This window comes from Cygnus atratus, chromosome 6 (genome assembly GCF_013377495.2).
Source record: "Cygnus atratus isolate AKBS03 ecotype Queensland, Australia chromosome 6, CAtr_DNAZoo_HiC_assembly, whole genome shotgun sequence".
Classification (NCBI taxonomy): domain Eukaryota; kingdom Metazoa; phylum Chordata; class Aves; order Anseriformes; family Anatidae; genus Cygnus; species Cygnus atratus.
This window is the reverse complement of record NC_066367.1, coordinates 32,467,725-32,482,298: the sequence shown is the minus strand read 5'-3', so window position 1 is coordinate 32,482,298 and position 14,574 is coordinate 32,467,725. Positions and strand designations below refer to the sequence as shown.

The 14,574-nt window shown below is 34.1% G+C and overlaps 1 protein-coding gene across 3 annotated transcripts in view; it reads right to left on the bottom strand.

Annotated features, from left to right (window-relative positions):
- Window positions 1-251: 251 nt before the first annotated feature.
- SLC35F5 (solute carrier family 35 member F5) overlaps window positions 252-14,574 on the bottom strand; it is a 30,210-nt gene continuing 15,887 nt past the window's right edge. For all 3 annotated transcript variants that reach the window (XM_035556134.2, XM_035556132.2, XM_035556136.2), the window contains exons 9-17: window positions 13,436-13,517; window positions 12,576-12,663; window positions 12,235-12,299; window positions 11,796-11,900; window positions 11,224-11,383; window positions 8,745-8,835; window positions 4,252-4,406; window positions 3,714-3,802; window positions 252-3,005 (exon numbers count right to left, since the gene is read on the bottom strand). In XM_035556134.2, coding sequence (XP_035412027.1) covers window positions 3,721-3,802; window positions 4,252-4,406; window positions 8,745-8,835; window positions 11,224-11,383; window positions 11,796-11,900; window positions 12,235-12,299; window positions 12,576-12,663; window positions 13,436-13,517 — 828 coding nt within the window. In that variant the 3' untranslated portion in view covers window positions 252-3,005; window positions 3,714-3,720. The remainder of the gene's footprint in view (window positions 3,006-3,713; window positions 3,803-4,251; window positions 4,407-8,744; window positions 8,836-11,223; window positions 11,384-11,795; window positions 11,901-12,234; window positions 12,300-12,575; window positions 12,664-13,435; window positions 13,518-14,574) is intronic.

Sequence of the window (14,574 nt, the reverse complement as noted above, 5' to 3'; positions counted from 1 at the left end):
TACATGGCATTTGGCAAATTATCGTCATTTCCTCCACCAAATATAAAAACTGAACAACTCAAAAGCTCAAATCACACACGGAAGAAATTCTTGGTTATCTCATAGGACTGTAGGAATTACTTAAACTGTTTGACAGAACAATACACGCAGTACCCATTTTCCGTTTTGTAGGCATGGGAAATCATCATTCTTTAAGCATTTGAAGTATGTACTTCCTATGAGAAATAAGTCAGAATAAAGACATTCCCAAATGAAACAGTAGGAACAATGACAATTTATGCTAGCACACAGTGTTAAAGCATTTACGGGAGCGCCTTCACATTCCAGTTGTGTCATGAGGAAAAAAAAAACAGCATGTCACCATTACATCAGAGGTACCTGAGAATCAAAGCTAAATCTCTTGTGCATTTACCAAGCACCCATTAGAGAACTATGCAATTTACATTTCAAATAAGACGATATATTTATAAAATATTATTGTACTAAAAATCACAAGATTTTATAGAAAAATCTCATCACATTCTATTAAATGCAGGAACAATGTTACATGTCATAACTTCAGTAAATAAAACTGCAGTATATTTCTTGTAACCACAGGGGCACCACTGTTTAAAAATCCATGGCATTTCAGGAAGGATAGTTTGCTTTTTTTTCTTCTGTAAAGAACTGTAATTTAATGCAAAAAGACTGCTCAAGCTACTTAGTGACATAAGATTAAAATATTAAGTATCTTTAAAAAAAGATTAATACATCTCTTGTTAAAAACAGAAGCAGTGGGAAGGCCCTAACATCGAGTCTGCTGAACAGAAAGATGACTGGGTCAGAGATAGAAGACCACTCTCCTAGTACTTAGTTTCTAAACCTCTCTAACATAATAATGCCACTTCACAAAAGTCATATACATATGAGACCATGATGATCTTTCACTTTTAAGTCATGAACAAATATGAATAGCAATTGCCCACCATGCGTTATCACTCCAATCCTATCAGTGACCAATTTCAGAAGACATTATTAAAATACCCTGCTAAAAATACTGTAATTGCCCATTTGAAAGCAAACTCAGTTTTCCTAAGGTTAGTTTGCTGAAGCTGTAACTGATTAGATGTTGTAAAGGAACAGACCTAAATTTGTAGTTAATGGCTGGTATTGAGTGTATGGCATGATCTCATTGAAACGTTAAAATCAGAAGAAAACGGACATTAGCTTTTTATTGCCACTAAGCCTTAACAACACTTATTGAAAAAGCTGAAAGTAACATTCTCTAATTTGTCCTAATTTAGAAAAAAAATCCTACTGTAAACTCCTCTTACCAAAGAAATCTCTGAAAATTCTAACTAAGTAAAATATAAAATTAGCTTTACATACTGTATTTTCAACCCCTCTACTACTGGGCTTTGGAATTGAAATAGAAAGTTTCTGAAAATGCCACGGAAAATTTAATAATCTTATTAACTTATTAAAATAAAAAAAAATACATTCTCAGGTATCCAAAGACTTATCACATCATCTTAAAGAGATACCTCAGATAATTGCAACTTTTAATGACATCCAATATTAAGAACCGAAAGGGAAAATTTTATTAAGGTGCAATACTCAACAAGAACAGTCCCCAGATTCACTTATTTCTCCTCAGTATCTTTTCCATTCTCTTCATAAAGAATTCTACATTCTAGCTGCTGGTTGAGTCAATCCTTCTAACTGTATCACTAAACGTGTCGCTTTCTTGCATTCCCTCTAGTCTAGTAGTTGTGTCACCAAATCACCAAAACTGCTCTTGGAAGGATCATGGGAATACCCTATGTTATTAACAGACTTCTTATGTGGAAAACAGTACTATCGGCTAAAAATCTGTCCTATATTCATTATAAGAAAATAAAATCATACAAAAGCCAAAATTATTATTATTTTTTAAAATATAAGTGTCTTATAACCAGAAGTTGGAAAAAGTTACTGATTTTTGTCAAATATCCCTGAACTTAATTATTCCTAACTTCTCAGAATCAAATAGGAAAAATGCCGCAGTAGAAGGAAGATACAGGTTATAAGGAAAACGATCAATTTTAGAATAAATTTATTAATGCAATCGGAAAAAAAAAAAGAAATCAATATAATTATCTTTATCTTTCATAGTGCAACCCACTGACTGAAAACTTTAACAATTAATTTGATCTGTTTCTTAGCTGGCAGCTGTACTAATGAAAATTTTCAAATTCAGTTTTGTCTATGAGATCATTCGGAATGACGGGTTACAGAATCGGTCTGTTTAAAACAAACATTGATTTTGAGAATGTACACCCAAATGTACTGTCATTAGAAATATTTTATCATTCACTAAAATTGTAAACATTCCAGAACATTAGGTAATACAAGATTTTTAAACATCGGCACCCGTTGCCATTACAAGGCTTCTCAAAATGGGGTAAGACAATATATATGTAGTGTTCCAGGACCGTACAAAGATCCTGCCTCAATAATTACAAGAATTCACTTAATAAATTACTTTACTATTTTCTTCTATTAATATGCAAATAGTCTATACAACATAAAAAAGTTAATTTGTACCTACTACAGGTAACATATCTATTTAGCTTTTCATCAAAAAGCCTGTAAGACGTGATAACCTGCAAACTTATTTACATAACGCATTTGAAAATATTTTTAAAAACAATGTTGTCCAGCATTTAACAAAACTGTGAGTTAAAAAGAGAAAGAAATCACTTAACAGCATTCATTTTCTTGATTTTGTCAAGTAACTTCACCAGCTCAGTGTTGTAAGGCAGGTTTGGTTGCTCAGATGGACTAAGACTCCCTACAGTGATATGCATGTAGTAAATTTGTTCATTTATAAAACCAGATGAAAGCAAGAAAGAGGAAAACATTAACGTTTCACAAGAACCAAAACTTCTTATTTTTACTAAAAATTCAGAATAGGCACTGAAACATGATTCCTTAGGGACTTTTCCAGAGATTGTCTCTTCGCTAGGCATCATTCCGTTTTTAAACTAAGAAGGAAAAGAAAAAAAACGTTACTAGTGCTACATAATTAAAGATCCAAAGTCCAAAACTAAGTCCATCTCCATGCTCCAAGACAGTATCAGCAAACCATCTGTAATAATCCTGTTAAGAGATTTGTGTAACCCGTTCTTAGAGGGTTATTTTGCAAACTCCATAGTTATTCCTCGTTGTAATATACTGCATCTGTGCCCGCTGAAGGCAGTTTTCTTTTTTCCCCATCATTATGAATATTACTTTTTTTTTTTTTAATTTAAAGTTTCAAGTAAAATTTATTCATTAAGGTTACAGTACTGCGCAGAAAATTATCGTCTACTGAGTAATTAAGTTTCTATGAGACTTTTCAAAGGTACAGGTGCTTTCTTTTTACATTACCTAAGTCCTCCCACCTCTTCCTGCTCCTGTCCCCACTGTGTCTGTCTTACCCCCAGCCCCAAACCCATGTTAAGAAAACGTAAACATTAAAGTAAAATCTACTTTCCATTTCAAAACCATTGGCCAAGAAGTACATTAAGGTAAGAATAATGTTTGGTATAGAATAATACGGATTTTGAAGATATTCTTTAAAACTCTGTCCATTAACTCAAAACAAGATTAACTGTATGCTCTCTAAAAATGTGTACTTATGTAACAAATGCCATCATGAAACAGAATCCTCACCTTTCACCGTATTGTTTCAAGTCTGTTTATTAGCATACCTTTTGTCTATGAACAGCAACTATCTCCATCTTGTGAAACACTATGCATAGGAATGAGACTTTCGCACTGCTCGCTTTCTTCCGGCATTCTTAAAAGAAACAGATTTATTTATTTAAATTACACAGTAATATGTTGGCATCAAAGCAACTCATTTCGTAAGTACTAAATGTGCTATAGAGGTTTGAACTACACCATCAAAAATATACAAAACCTCCCTCACTTCAAAAAGTTAGCACTTTTTCACTGCGTGCTTTGAATACAGTAACTATTATAATAGCATTAAGAAAAAAATAAACAAGTGTGATAGCCAGTAGGAAACTTATTTAAAAAAAATAAACAGACTTAATATCTTTCCCTTTTCTGAACATTACATAGGTTAATAAATGGATTGCCAACTACTACAATTAAAAAGTCAGCCATGGAGGTGATCTTGATACAAAATTAGATGAAAATTAATACAGCATGTGTACTGTGGCTTACAAAAGATTACAGGATACCAGAAAGGAGACATAAAATTATATTTTGTGACTGCCCTACCTCTGAATTCGATGTTTTCTACAAATAAAGGCAAAAACTCTTCTGATTCCCACCATCACTGGATCCCAGTTGTTATAGTGACATAAAAGAGTTGCAATGAAAAAAGAAAAAAATACAGGGATTGCCCCTGCAAAAAATAACCACGAAAACTGCACCTGGAATTAAAACACAGACATCAATCACTCAAAACGTGGTGTGGTTTTTTTTGTGTGTGTGTTTGTTTTTTTTTTAAATATACTGTATATTAGAAGTAGTTATTATAAAACTATTTACAATTTTAAGATGCACAATTCTTTTGAATGGGATGAAATATTACAAATATTTCTGCAAGTGATTTGGTACAATTTCTACAGTCGCCACTACTTCCAGTAAGTGAACAACACTTCTGTTCTGTACAACAAAGCATTTTGTTTGTGCTGTGGTGTAGATGAAATCAGCTATTTACAGATGCTCTCATTTTTAGGTTGTAGTCATCTGTTGGTTATAAATGAGGAAGTCCTCATAACACTTCCAAAACATTGGACAAAAAAAACCTCACCTGAAAGATTTGTACACCTGATTATCCACTCTGAACATCCTGTCACTGAGCAGTCACTGATGAAATCAATGTGCAGAGATAAGACTACCCCACTGGAAACTTACAGTAATTTTTTTCATTAAAAAAAAAAAATAGCATGGCACAATACTTGCCCAATTTAAACTAAATTCTACTTGTACCTATACTACTATTAGTACTCAGAATTGATCATCTGAAACGGTTTTAAACTTAAAATTGTAGAAAGTTACATAAATCAAGGCTGTAAGAATTATAATCTTGTTTGAAACATCTTTAAGGATTACAGAGCAATGAAACATAAGCACAGCTCCCCCTTGTGGAAAAAAAAGTCCAAAATTGAAGATTTCAGAGGAAGAAAATAAAAGGTACAGTTTTGATACCAAGTACTGACGCTCACTCTCAAAATCTAACAAATTGCAATTGTTAGATGAAGAAAGAGGCATCACCGGATGGACAAATGCCTAAAAATAGTCAGGTTTTGTATCTACCCCAAGGAAGACAAAGCAGCCTTTTTACACAAGGCAAGTAAAATTAAGAAAAACGGAAGGTAGCAAATATCTGAATCAGAATCTCCAGAACGAACCAGGTGTAGGCAAATGAAAACAATGGTGGAGGGAATGAAAAAGGCATGAATATTCAGATTATGAAAGATGTCGCCAGCACATAAGATGAGACAATACAGGAAGGTGAAGATTTAAGATAAGGAACGTGAAAAGAGCAAATGAGAACAAGGTGTACCAGAAGTCAGATTAAGAGTTAACTACTTTTTTTTTTTAAATAAATACCAAATACATATCACATGGAGCAACTCTAGCAGTGAAAACAGTGATAACTATAAAAATGAGCTAAAAAAATTGAGTTGCCCCTGTGCTACCAATATCAACTGAAAGACATCCAACAGAGCTTTAAAGATGATTCTGCTACTTCAGCTAACTCAATATTGCATGTGTACACAACGAAGAAATTTGTTTTAAAGATCCGGACTCTGTGTTTACTCAGATTAAATAGCTTAGAGAAGAAATTATTTACAAAGAGTTAGAAAAACCACATTCCAGTTTTCACTGTACTCCAGAAGAAAGTTTAGATGAATCACTTCAGAAGACAGCCTAAGCTTTTCATATATCAATATGTAACTATATATATATGATCTAAAAATTTATCTGCACACACAGCTAGATAAAAAATAAGTATAAATGAACACTTTTTAAAAAAAATTTTGCTATTAAAACTAGTTCACATATAAACCTAATTCCACCTCACTGAAGTGATTTTTTTTGTAAGAAATTTATTGTTTTTTCTTCTTGTTTCCTACCTACCATGAAGTATTTACATTCTTGCTACATTTTATGTCCCGAGTGTATATTGCAGACACTTGAACAGCAAAAGGAATGCAGTTATCTTACCAGTGACTGCTTTATTATAGGTGGAATCGCTATAAGGTTTTGCTGTGTTTCCATGTTGAAAGACTCAGGTAATACTAATATGAAACATACTTTATCTCACATTTGTTACAAGCCTATTTATTCCGGGCCTGTCTCCCCTTTTATTTTCCAGTTTGAATTTCCCTTCATTTTTATCCTTTTATTTTTCTGCTTTATTTCCCCCAAATCCCCCCTGACATTAAGCAAGGGTGAAATACAAGTTCTGTGGTGTTCCTCCCCCACAATTTTACATGTCTGCCAGAAAATTTCAGAAGTCAGAAAGTTTTCATTAGAATTGACACTTTGCTTGTAGAAACATTTCTCAGTATAGCTTCTTTTTGGCAGGAACCATTCTAAGTGCAAGACTTATCGCCTCATTTCTTGTAAGTAAGTCTTGTACAAACAAACACAAACCTCAAAAGAAACAGAAGAAAATTCAAATGTAGCGACTGAATACAAGTCACAGATTGTACCACCACAGATACTGCATGAACCACATCTGCTTCAAGGAAGACACTACTCAGAAAATGCTCAGTTTAAGTTACATTCCAGGCATAGTCAGATTTTTTTTAGAAATAGAATCACAGAATCATCTAGGTCGGAAGAGACCTCCAAGATCACCTAGTCCAACCTCTGACCTAACACTAACAAGTCCTCCACTAAACCATATCACTAAGCTCTACATCTCAACGTCTTTTAAAGACCTCCAGCGATGGTGACTCAACCACTTCCCTGGGCAGCCGATTCCGATGCCTAACAACCCCTTCAGTAAAGAAGTTCTTCCACATTTCTATGTGTACAGAGCTTACAAACTCAACATAGCTGTATTTGCTAAAGAACTCAAGAGAGCATCAAAGCAGTGTAAGCAAGCAGTAGTTGGCAGAGTGTGACCACCAGTCTACTCTGAACTTTCAGTGGCAGTATTCTGTGGTTAGAATTACTGAATCATTAAGGTTGGAAAAGACCTTCAAGATCACCTGGTCCAACCATCCCCCTACTACCAATGTCACCCACTAAACCGTTTGGACAGTTTTGCCATTTTAATTTCTATCACCTTCAGCTAAGCTATTCCATGACTAATCTGCTTCCTAATTCACAAAATTTAGCATCCGAGTTCTTTAACTCCATGCATTTCAATTATAAATTGTAGCTAGGCCAAGTTGCTCAAAGGCTGACCAATTCACCCTTTTCATCCCAGAAAGCACATACTAGGCACCAACTCCCGCAGCCTCTCCATACCACTCAACTATACGAGCATCTAACATCGGTGTAACGCAGGTTACCAATGGTCAAAAAGCAAACAAGCATGTGATGGCAAATGCTTACAGTTTAGCCATGTTACAGATACGCTTGTGTCTATAATGAGAAACACCAAAAGTTATAGCCATACTGGACTAGGTAGGGGATGCCCTGTCCCCAGAAAAAGGCATTATCACTGTAAGAAAGATTAAACTCACACAGATGCGTGAGAAAATCGGGCCTAAAGTCGCTCAGAAAAAAAAAAAAAAAAGTTAAACAGGTGGTTTAACTTTCAAATTAAACCTTAACTTCTCAAATAAAAATTTTAACACTAGGGATTACTTAAATCCAAAATAAAGATCAGGAAAAAAGTGATCTTGCCTTCAGAAAACAGAAACAGTTGCATGACCTCAACTTAAACAAAAAAGACAGTAACTGTATGCTTGCGGAATATGCTAAATAATCGTAATTCACATTAAATTAAGAATTTGATATTCCTTGCCACTGATTAAATATTAAATTCAAATAAATATTCAAAGTCAGAGTTGAAATTCATGCATAAGTAAAATCTGGAAGTTCTACCCGATCAGCATGAGAAGAGAAGTAGCTATACAGCTTGACAAGTAATACAAACTAACTTCATATAGTTTCTGTTCTAAACTGATTGCCTGTTTCTTTTTTTTTTCCTTATATGCAGGGTTTTTCCCACAGTTATTAGCTCAGTAACAATGAAACTAGACTAACTTATAGCAGGACAGTTAAATGGAAGGCTAATATCCACATTAACCTCATAATGTGTAATTAAGCCTTGTAGCTTCTACATGCCTATGTCATAAACCCATACAATTTTCATTTCGTTACTAATTGGGCATTTGGAAGATAGGCAGTCTACAGCAATTCTGTAATCGTAAAGGTTGTAACTTAAGATGGGCTGCACTTGCAGCTGTTCTTTAATTCTGAAAAGTGCCTGTTAAGGTAAAGCATTTGACAGGTGTTATTGATGACTTGGGGTACTTTTCATCCAAGCAGCATCTCAATCAGATCTAAATTAAAGTACACAAGTGATCACCTGCAAGTACAAAATTACTATAACTGTCAATATAAAGAGAGGATTAATTACAATGCAGTTCAATAATTAAAATAAGTGAATACTATTCAATGTATACATTGTGAAAAATAACACTGCCACTGATTTGAGGTGGGGAAGGAAAAAAAAAAAAAAAAGGAACCATCAGCTCCAGTCTGTTAACAATGCTCAAACCTTAGTAGTACATTACCTTTTGCATGCACATGTCAGCTATTATGGACAGAGGTATTGTAAGGCTTAGCGCAAGTGTGCCTATCAGTGATGAGGTAAGAAAGCAGCCCCTAAAAAATAATAATAATTAAAAAAGAAGTCTTATATAAAAGTTTAAAGACAACTAAAGTAATACATCAAACTGCAGGAGGCATATGATTAAGCTCAACTTTCAGTCATCTTTAATAAAATGTAATATCCACAGTCACTGATTTGTAAAACAGCTCCTGAGATCTTCTGCACTTTGATACAAACCAAAGGCTCTATAAATAAAATTTGACTAGTCTGAGCCATTTTGATAAAGTGAACATCATAAAATCCAAAATAAAAACTGTAACTACCATATTATGATTGACCAAGTCAAAAATTCCCAAGCATAAAGTGAGTCTCGTTAGCAATGAAATGGTCTATTCTACCATATGAAGAAAGTAACAACAAAATGGTATTTACCCAATCCAAATCAATAATGTTTGAAATAAGAGATAACAACTCACTAATAAAGACATCTGGATTTTTTAATTTTTTTTTTTTTTTTTAAATAAAGCCATTTTTCCTCATCTTTGAGAAGTACTGAAAACAGTGCTAGCTGTGCTTTTTTTTTTTGTGGAACTGCTATCCGTTCTGCCAATAACTAATTTTAAAGAAAAATCTTTAGTTGGAATTTTTATTTTTTTTTAAAAACTTACACAATCTTTACTCTGGCTTCTGTAATATTAAACAGATGCATCACCACTGAAACTATAATCATTAAATGTGATTCACTAAAGAAAATACTATTTTCACCTCACAGAAGCTGTTGAATTTATTAACAGCTTTTAAACACAAAGAACTGAACAAGTATTTGGAAAACATTTTCCAGAACATAATTTCATGCACACGTTTCTCCAATTAAACTAAACGACTACTCCTATACCAAGCCATTAGGTCCTTCCATAAAACTGACTTTTAAACAAACAAAAGTGACCAGTTTTAATATTTGTAATCACTTTGGTTTGTTCTGTGTCTTTAGAAGAAAGAAAAATGTATGCAGATGAGAAAGAAACAGAACTGAAACAAAGCATTTTGCATGCTCTGAACTTTTGCAAATTTCCGTCCCAATATTCTAAATCCCCTTCTGCATCATTACAGAGTACTTCTTTAATGCAGCACTGACTGCTGTTACTGAATTAGAACGAACCTTACCACTACAACATCATAAATGAATAAACAGCATAGAATCCAATCCAAATTTATCAGCAGGTTAAAAAAAAAAAAAGAACGAAAGGGTCACATCTATCACAACATTATTTACTTGGCAGCATGTGGTTGGGTAGAGTGAAGAAGTGCATTAAATGGTATTATTTACATCCAAAGAAAGATTAAAGGGCCGTACTAGCTCCACACTATACATGTAAAAAATGAAGTCAGCATGAACTGAGGTTAGTCCTAGTCCAAAAGTCCAAAGAATCGTCTGTGCCCACCCAGGTACTTACTTCTATGCTGGTTCTTGATTTTGGGACAACGGCTGAGTTTATTTTTTTTGTTGTTGTTTGTTTGTTTTTATTTTGTCTATGTTGAAATTGCATTTAACCTTTTTACCCACCAACACTGAACTATTCTTACAGAATGCCATTAGCATAACAAAAGTATTCAATGAATATATAAACTAAATTAAATTACAAAAGCACATTTTGAAATAGATTTATGCCCAGGACTAGCTAAAGGACTAGCCAGGGGGGTTGTGTTGAGTTTTTTTGTTGTAGGACTGTCCAAGAACTTAGGATCCTAGGTCTTATACTGACATATTTCTGATCCTATCTAACCCATGAGTTCTTCCACCCTCTCTACCACAAAGAAGAGACTGAAAGCGAAGGGTTGTCACGCAACAGAAACTGCCATACATATTGCAAACATAGCATTGAAACAGACTTCTAGCTCACTGAGCAACTGTATGGCATAGGGCACATCTCTCTTTTTGGAAACTCTTTCTTAGTGTTTCCAGAATAAAATATGACTTTCCAACTTGTAGAATTGTCTATTTTAACCTAATGCTAGTCCATAAGAAACCTTGGCTGCCTGAATTCTTGCAGGCTGGAAGCTCCACCTTATTAACCACTGCTCTAAGAACACTGTCCTTTTAACAGTTATACACAAGTTTTCAACCCTGCTACAGCTTTTGAGCTGTTCTGCTAGTAATCTCCTGTTTGATCCTCTGTTGCCAACCTATCCAGACTATCTTATCATTAAATTAACAAAAGTTAGGCTAATGTATGAATTGCCATACCTTGGTGATTAACACATTCTAATGAGATACAGTGAAGTATGTCTCTGAAGACTTGAACATAAACTGTAGATATTTTTTGCTGGATTCTGACTCCCATTATTTCTACAATTTCTACCATTTCTACCATTTTCAACATTTGGTAACCCATATAAGACAGTTTATACTGTGCAATATATGTGAAGCAAGTAGTACATACCACAACCAGAGGAACTCTGACAGAACTGTTCCAATAAGGCCATTAATGACAATGCACATCCATATCAGTTTGCTGGGAAACTCAAATGCTTCAAAGCCAGTATAGTGAAGCAGGAAAAACCCTGGCCATAGCAGCAACAGATTGAACAGCCCTACAAAACCTGAGTAGAAAAACAATATTAAGCAAATCACAATAAATGTTCTTCAGCTTCAACATAATTAAAATCTCAAACTCTGCTATTCTGACAATATGCATACACAGAGGAAAGGACACTGACAAACAGTTACGTCATATATTTACAGGTTTAGAAATGGAAAAAAAAATCCACTGAATCAAAAGGGGCTGTCCACATTCCTTCAGGTAGTAGGACAACAATCCTTCCTTGTTGAGACTATAAAAAAGAAACATCTCGTACAACTAGTCTCTGAAGTACTGATAATTACAGGAACAATAAGCTCTCTCTTTGGCTCTTCTAAGCCCCTTAACCACTCACATACAGTTAAGTGCATGAAAGCAAACAACTGAGTCACACATTGAATTAAAACTTTCAATAGCATTGTTTTTATTCTTACCAAAGAACATTGGTATATCGAGTTTATCCTCCCTATCTACTTTCCTTTTGATCATCACTATGTACACAGCATACAGCATTGCTCCTACAAGAGACCAAAGGGAGCCTGTAAAGATGAAAAACACTGATTTAAGTCATGCCAAGTGTTGCTAGGATCAGCTCTGCAAAATACACACCTATTATAAAGCTGTCAAACAGAGACAGAAATTGTTTATTAAGGAATCCATTAGTATGTGAAAAGTAGGGAAAATGTAGAAAGCTCAATAATGTAAATACTGACTCAATTAAGCTATAAACTAGTTTCAGAAGTTGAAACTACAAAGCCAGGCTTTTAGTTGTGTTACACAAAGAAACATAACTTGCCGTACAATGTACTGATAATTGACAAAAGATGGTACTCATCACTGCATATTCTAGGGTTAAAAAAAGTAAATGAATACCTATTGTATCTCTTCCAGGAGATTTTTCAGATCCAGAAAGGTTAACGAGTACCACACCACCAATGCTAAGAAAAAAGAAGAAATACAAAATGCTGCTTAAAACACAAAAATGTTAAACAAAAAGAAAATAAACCCACATATTTCCAACTGAAATTGGATTAATCTTATTTTCTATATGAGCATGAGATTTGGTAAAAAGACTTCTTAATTTGTTTCCTCAATTTATTCATGAAGCAAGGATTTAGAAGCATATCATTATATCATCACAGATACCGTAACTGTATTTGTCCTCACACTGCATCAGGGAGTTTTTGATCAAACGTTCCATTCCATTATCTTACCTTAAAATAACAGCTAATAATTTGGAAAGAGTAAATCTATCTCCACTGTTACTGGGAAAGACCGCAGCTAAGATTAAAGTAAAAAGCCCTGCAAGAGAAAATAAGAACAGTTTATACAATTAAGTTTTGCTACTAGTTTGCTCAGAAAGCTGCACTGACATTTTATTCTTTGCATTTCACACACTTGTGTTAACTGTGGGATTTAAGCATCCATACTTTTAAAACAGAGCTGTTATAAAACTAAAACATCATGGTCTGAATCCTCAGATGAACAAATACACACTCAACTCTGAGAAGGGCTGAATTACTAAAAAAACTGCAGTAAGCTTAAAAAGTCAGTCAAAAATGCGTAATTGTGCCTTTAAAACTGATTTCATAAAGCAAAAGTTACACCTCAAAACATGAACATAATTTGCTGGTTTTAAAGCTCATATTGGAGCCTTTCAAAAAAACAAGTGATATGTACAATATCTAGGCGGTTTAAGTTCTATACACTCAAACCCCATTTTTTTAAACTAATAATTAGCAAGAGGACTTTACTCTGAATTGCACCTGTTTTGACAAAAAGTTATACCACCCTTCCTTCAAACCTATTCCACTAGTTATTGAAGCATACTAACTAAGCATAGTTATTTAATATATAGACTTTATATTTACACACACACCTTGAAATGCAAAAAGCAAGGGAATCATAAAGAAAGCCTAAAACCTTGCAATTACATAGTGACATTTTTAAATACATGCATTCAATGGTTTAAATCCCCCAAAACCACAGCTAAAACATTACACGAGCATACTGTAACCAAAAAGAATTTTAAACAGCCTTATAACACAAGTATGATCTTATAAATAAAACCTACCAGAGGTTGAAGACAAGATATTAACTATAGCAACTTGAGTATCTGATAGGGCTTCTTGGTAAGAGAAATTTGCCAAGAACCACTGGAGGACGAGAAAAATAATTCAGTGATTACATTACATGGCAGGCAAGAGTAGAACAAAAATAAACTGACCACATTCAACATGTGCGTGACACTGAAATAACATACTTGAAAAATTAAGCATAATTGAATAATTCAAATGAAATGATAACAGTTATTTTGTGGTATCTAAAGCTACATTTATCATGTTTTGTAAGTGCTTCGAGATGATTAGCACACAAGGGCTGTGAAGAAATTTCTGGTGATACATGGGACTTTAGTCAGCCTAATCTCCAGTATAAAAAACAAGCATCACATTTAATACAAAAACATTTTGGAAAGATTCATGTCTGTCAATTCCTTCATAAATATAAGTAGCAGCAAGTTTGCTTGTTTAAAAAATAAAATTCTTGATTAATATCTTATTAAGAAAATTTCAGGTATATTCTCAGAGAAGTTACCACTCTCTAAAGTCTTGGAGAGGAATATTTACACTGTCCAATAAATACATACATATTCTAGTAATAGCAGCAGCCATGAATGGCATAAAAAGATTGTTTTGAACATAATGACTTTACTCTAGAAAATTTTGCATGTGTGTATATATGGAAATTTATTCAGACACACAATTCTAAATAACTTCTAAGAAAAAGTATTTCAACCATCCAAAAAATCATTCACCAGAGGCTAATTTTTCTCTTGCTGCTGTAAGCACATTCTTTATGTATACACAGCAAGTTTTATCACTGTTTTCTGGTCCATGCATCAACAGTACTAATTACTGGTTTTTAATGTTTACTTAGTACCACTCGCTGAAGAAAAGCTCTGGCAGGTCCACGCTATGTGTAACCTTCAGTGAAGCTACTCACTCCTAGAAAAGCTCACTGCTCTGCTCTATACATTTTTACTCTCTCTTAAAAATCCTGCCACCGTTAGCTCTCTCCCTCTGGCACTGAGGCATGATGCAGAGACACCAATGACCAACAGACTCCTAAGAAAAACCTGCAGCCCTCAGTGGAGCTGAAGTACAGTTAACCATCTTCTCTTCATGCTATCAAAGAGCACAATGCCACATAAGA